We start from the raw sequence: 5,000 nt of genomic DNA, 5'->3' as shown, positions 1-5,000 counted from the left end.
TCCTTAAGTGTGTGTGTGTATCTCACTGTGGTTGTCTTTAAGTGTGTGTGTGTATCTCACTGTGTGTGTCTTTTCCTAAGACCTTATGAATTCTACCTCACATCTTTCCGTGAGCTCATAACGTTTTCCAACGAGGTCAAGGAGAAGATGACGAGATGGACGATCCCATTTTTATCAGCTTGCTTTTTTACGTACTTACCATACGTGACAAACTCAAAGTTAGTCTTGTTAGCGAGGCTTCCATTGTCTAAAGCGTAGATGCTCCAGGTGAGGCTCAAACTCACAACCTCGGCATCGCCCTGCTGGAACTGTCTTATAAGTACCGTGCTAACCGATTGCGCCACTGGAGCTACAGAAACTATAAGATGTAAGATCTTAAGAGTATGTGAGTCTGTGAGTGTGTGAGTGTGTGTGTGAGCGTGTGAGTGTGTGAGTGTGTGAGTGTGTGAGTAGGTGAGTGTGAGTGTGTGAGTGTGTGTGTGTGCCAAATGTGTTTCTATACTATAGTGATGTGTGTGAGTGAGTGTGTGAGTGTGTGAGTGTGTGAGTGAGTGTGTGAGTGTGTGAGTGTGTGAGTATGTGAGTGTGTGAGTGTGTGAGTGTGCCAAATGTGTTGCTATGGTGACGAGCATCAGAGTCTGTGCAGGTGCACCCAGTCTCACCTGATAGAAAGTTGTCTGGCTTTTACTCTGAGTTTCCACATACATGAACACCACCCGCCCTGTGGAAACACACACACACACACACACACACACACACACACACACACACACACACACACACACAGACACACACACACACACACACACACAGACACACACACACACACACACACACACACAACACAAACACACAGACACACACAGAGACAAACAAACACACACAGACACACACACACACACACACACACACACACACACACACAGACACACACACACACACACACACACACACACACACACACACACACACACACACACACACACACACACACACACACACATCCATATAACCAATCTTTCAAATAAGTAGGAGACTACAGAGTATACAGTATGCATTAGAGGGTATAACATTTATATAGAGTTACTGAGAGCTGCACCCACCTTAAGCTGCCTGTGTTCACAGCAGGGTGTAATGGGTAGGGAGCAGGGTGTTATGGGTAGGGAGCCGGCTGCCTGTGCTGCTTGAAACAACTGATGGTCCCAGTAGTGCTGTCACATTATACACAAACACACAACACAAACACACACACACACACACACACACACACACACAGACACACACACACACACACACACACACACACACACAACACAGAGACACACAAACACACACACACACATACACACACACAGAGACACACACACACACTCACACACACACACACAGAGACACACACACACACACACACACACAACACACACACACACATACGTTTGGTAACTATCTCTTTTTCCCATGATCTTAGCTCTAGTGGGGAGTGTCACTGGCTCATCACACACATCTCCAATGTGCTCCACCAGCTGAGCTCATCACACACACACATACACACACACACACACACACACACACACACACACACACACACACACACACATCTCCAATGTGCTCCACCAGCTGAGCGTCAGCACACACACACACACACACTCCGTACCTCCTCTCTTCTCTCTCGCTCTCTCTCCATCTCCAGCAGGACCTCCAGGACCCTCCCACCTCTGCAGGACGTCCCCCCATTGGTCCCAGTGACCTGTCAATCAATGACAAGATTCGAAGGATGAGGAGCAGACTTGTGATCTCCCTCCTCCCTCAGATAAACCCCTGGGCCACACCTGGGCCACACCTGAGCCACGCCTGAGCCACACCTGAGCCACGCCTGCGCCACACCTGAGCCACGTCTGGGCCACGTCTGGGCCACGAGGAGATGATTATGGGCTTATAATATCTAGAATGTTATGGGCTTATCTTTAACTCACAGTCACTCACAGTCATATCTATAACAGTGTTAATTTTGGCAGCTATTTTAGATTTAGTCTTAGTCTTAGTCTTTAGACGAAAATGCATATTAGTTTTAGTCACTTTTAGTCATTTTTATCCTGCTTAGTTTTAGTCTAGTTTTCGTCGACGAAAACTCAGAACATTTTAGTCTAGTTTTAGTCGACGAAGTCTCATTACATTTTAGTCTAGTTTTAGTCACATTAAACTAAAAATTAAGTCCATCTTATAGTCACATTAAACTCCTTTCCATCCCTTCTCAGGCCCGGGGACCCCTTGTGTTGTGTCTACAACTGCATAATAGTCAAGCTTGCAGTACGTAAACTGTGGATGCAATTAGTCTCTAAGATACAGGTCTCCTATGCCTACAGCTGAATTCCAATGAATTCAATGTAAATAATAATTTTAAGGCAATACTTAATTAACAGTATTATCATTAAAATATAAGAGAATATCAAGTCTAGATTTTGAAGATTCAAATGATCTGATAACACAATACAACTACTATGCCTACCTGGCCTTAGTTAAATCAACCACATATCCTCCATATGAATTGCTGTGCAATCTGATAACCAACATACAGTATTTAGCTAGACGGATAGTTTGAGAGTTGAAAGTAGTGCTAATAACAATTGCATAAATAGACAAGGATATGTAAACCAATCACATATTCATTTATTTTTTCTTGATTAATGTCATGCGTTGCCTGTCCTATAGTCCATTCTGCAATGTGTTTACTAGCTAGTTATCGATAGCTAGTATAACTTAGCTATGCTACCTCATAGTTAGCCAACGTTAGCTTGCTAAAAGTTTTGGAACTCATTTGCCAAGCCAAACGGGAGGTTTCAATCGAAAATGACTAGCTAGTTATCCAAGCTGACACAACCTATACACTCGACTGCCCCTTTGAAGTTAACTTAACGTTGGCTAATATATTCGAATAACTAGTTAACATTAGCTAATTATCATTGACAGTTACTAGCTAATTTACCTTGGCATAAATGGCAGGGTTGTCTTGTGCGCTTTCAGGTGCCTCTTGTTGTGTTCTTCCCATGTATTTTGAAGCCACACGGTTTCTCTCCAGTTATTGCGGTGCATTGTGTTTTATTTTCTGTCAAGTTATAATTTAAGACTGTCCAGATATCTATTCTTATTTGTCTTCCAGTACCGAGTGCTTGAACTTCAGCCATCATAACGTTAAGCCATAGGGCGTCACTTGCATGTCTAGCCATCTCAGGGAGTGGAGGAGGGATAGATACAGGACCGGGCAACATTCAACCAATGATGTGCATACAAGTTTAGAAAAAAAAAAAAATTGTGACTTAGTCAACCACCAACATTTTCGTCTCGTCTCGTCAACGAAAGTTAAAATAGATTTAGTCATAGTTTTTATTTATAAAGATCCGTTTTCGTCACGTCTTAGTCTCGTCTTAGTCACGGGAAAAAGGTCGTTAACGAATATTTTTCGTCATAGTTTTCGTCAACGAAATTAACACTGATCTATAACATCTTTAACTCACAGACATGTCTCCTCCTCCTCCTCCTCCTCCTTCTCCTCCTCATATCCACATTAGATGCCCCTCCTCCTCTACCCAGTCTGCCCTCTGCTGATCCCACCTGAGAGATGGCGTTCTGTGTGAGGTGTGTGTGGTGTGTGTGAGGTGTGTGTGGTGTGTGTGTGTGTGTGTGTGTGTGTGAGGTGTGTGTGGTGTGTGTGTGGTGTGTGTGTGGTGTGTGTGAGATGTGTGTGAGGTGTGAGGTGTGTGTGGTGTGTGTGGTGTGTGTGTGGTGTGTGTGAGATGTGTGTGAGGTGTGAGGTGTGTGTGGTGTGTGTGTGTGTGTGTGTGTGTGTGGTGTGTGTGGTGTGTGTGAGGTGTGTGTGGTGTGTGTGTGGTGTGTGTGTGGTGTGTGAGGTGTGTGTGGTGTGTGTGTGGTGTGTGAGGTGTGTGTGAGGTGTGTGTGAGGTGTGTGTGCTGTGTGTGTGTGGTGTGTGTGAGGTGTGTTGAGGTTGGGTTCACCTGAGAGATGGCGTTGTGTGTGAGGTGTGTGGTGTGTGTGAGGTGTGTGTGTGGTGTGTGTGAGGTGTGTGTGAGGTGTGTGTGAGGTGTGTGTGGTGTGTGTGTGGTGTGTGTGAGGTGTGTGTGGTGTGTGTGTGGTGATGGAGATAATTTCCAAGCACTGTTAATTACTTAAGAATTTATAAATCAAGTGCCTTGTATTAATATATTCCTTGTATGAATCATGTGCTTATGTAGGCAGGAACATGGCTTCTCTGTGTTTCTGCGTGTGTGTAACTTAGAATATTAGGTGCCACTTAGTCTGCATATGTACAAGAGCATGTTTAGACCAGAGGTCGAACTGTGCTTCTTCCGACCTTGTGCAAAACTTCCATCCTTGCCTCGAACGTGAGAAATCCACCAGGTGGTTATCCGTGCTGAACACTCAACTTCTGTCTATATAACCCTTTAACGATGTGTTTATCATTGCTTCACTTTCAGCCTTGTGCTGGGAGTGAGCCCGATTACAATTGTTGTTTGTCTAATAAATATACTTATATGCAGCTCCGGAGTTCTGAGGTAACTAGGGTGAATTTTCACCTATCATGTGGTGTGTGTGGTGTGTGTGAGGTGTGTGTGAGGTGTGTGGGAGGTGTGTGTGAGGTTGGCTCACCTGAGAGATGGCGTTGTGTGTGTGGTGTGTTGATGTTCCGCGCCGCAGGACTTTCTCGTAGAGAACACACACATCTGCAGCGGTGACATCATCATCTGCATTCACACCCAGAGCCTCACATACCAAATACACACCCTCTTCCATAACCCTCTTCAAATACACAAACAAAACACACACACACACACACACACACACAAACCACACAAACAAAAAAACACACACACACAGAGACAAACACACATACACACACAAACCACACAAACAAAAAACACACACACACAGAGACAAACACACATACACACACAAACCACACAAATGAAGGGACCGGTGTAGTTAAT

The 5,000-nt window shown here is 44.5% G+C and overlaps 1 protein-coding gene across 1 annotated transcript in view; it reads right to left on the bottom strand.

The window, feature by feature from the left end:
- LOC122132798 overlaps positions 1-3,015 on the bottom strand; it is a 6,728-nt gene extending 3,713 nt beyond the window's left edge. The window contains exons 1-4 of the mRNA XM_042707418.1: positions 2,984-3,015; positions 1,655-1,747; positions 1,104-1,211; positions 663-721 (exon numbers count right to left, since the gene is read on the bottom strand). Of these exons, the coding sequence (XP_042563352.1) occupies positions 663-721; positions 1,104-1,211; positions 1,655-1,684 (197 nt within the window). The 5' untranslated portion in view covers positions 1,685-1,747; positions 2,984-3,015. The remainder of the gene's footprint in view (positions 1-662; positions 722-1,103; positions 1,212-1,654; positions 1,748-2,983) is intronic.
- Between the last annotated feature and the right edge of the window lie 1,985 nt (positions 3,016-5,000).

The sequence above is a fragment of the Clupea harengus genome, chromosome 3 (assembly GCF_900700415.2).
Source record: "Clupea harengus chromosome 3, Ch_v2.0.2, whole genome shotgun sequence".
NCBI lineage: Eukaryota > Metazoa > Chordata > Actinopteri > Clupeiformes > Clupeidae > Clupea > Clupea harengus.
This window is presented reverse-complemented; position numbering and strand designations above follow the sequence as displayed.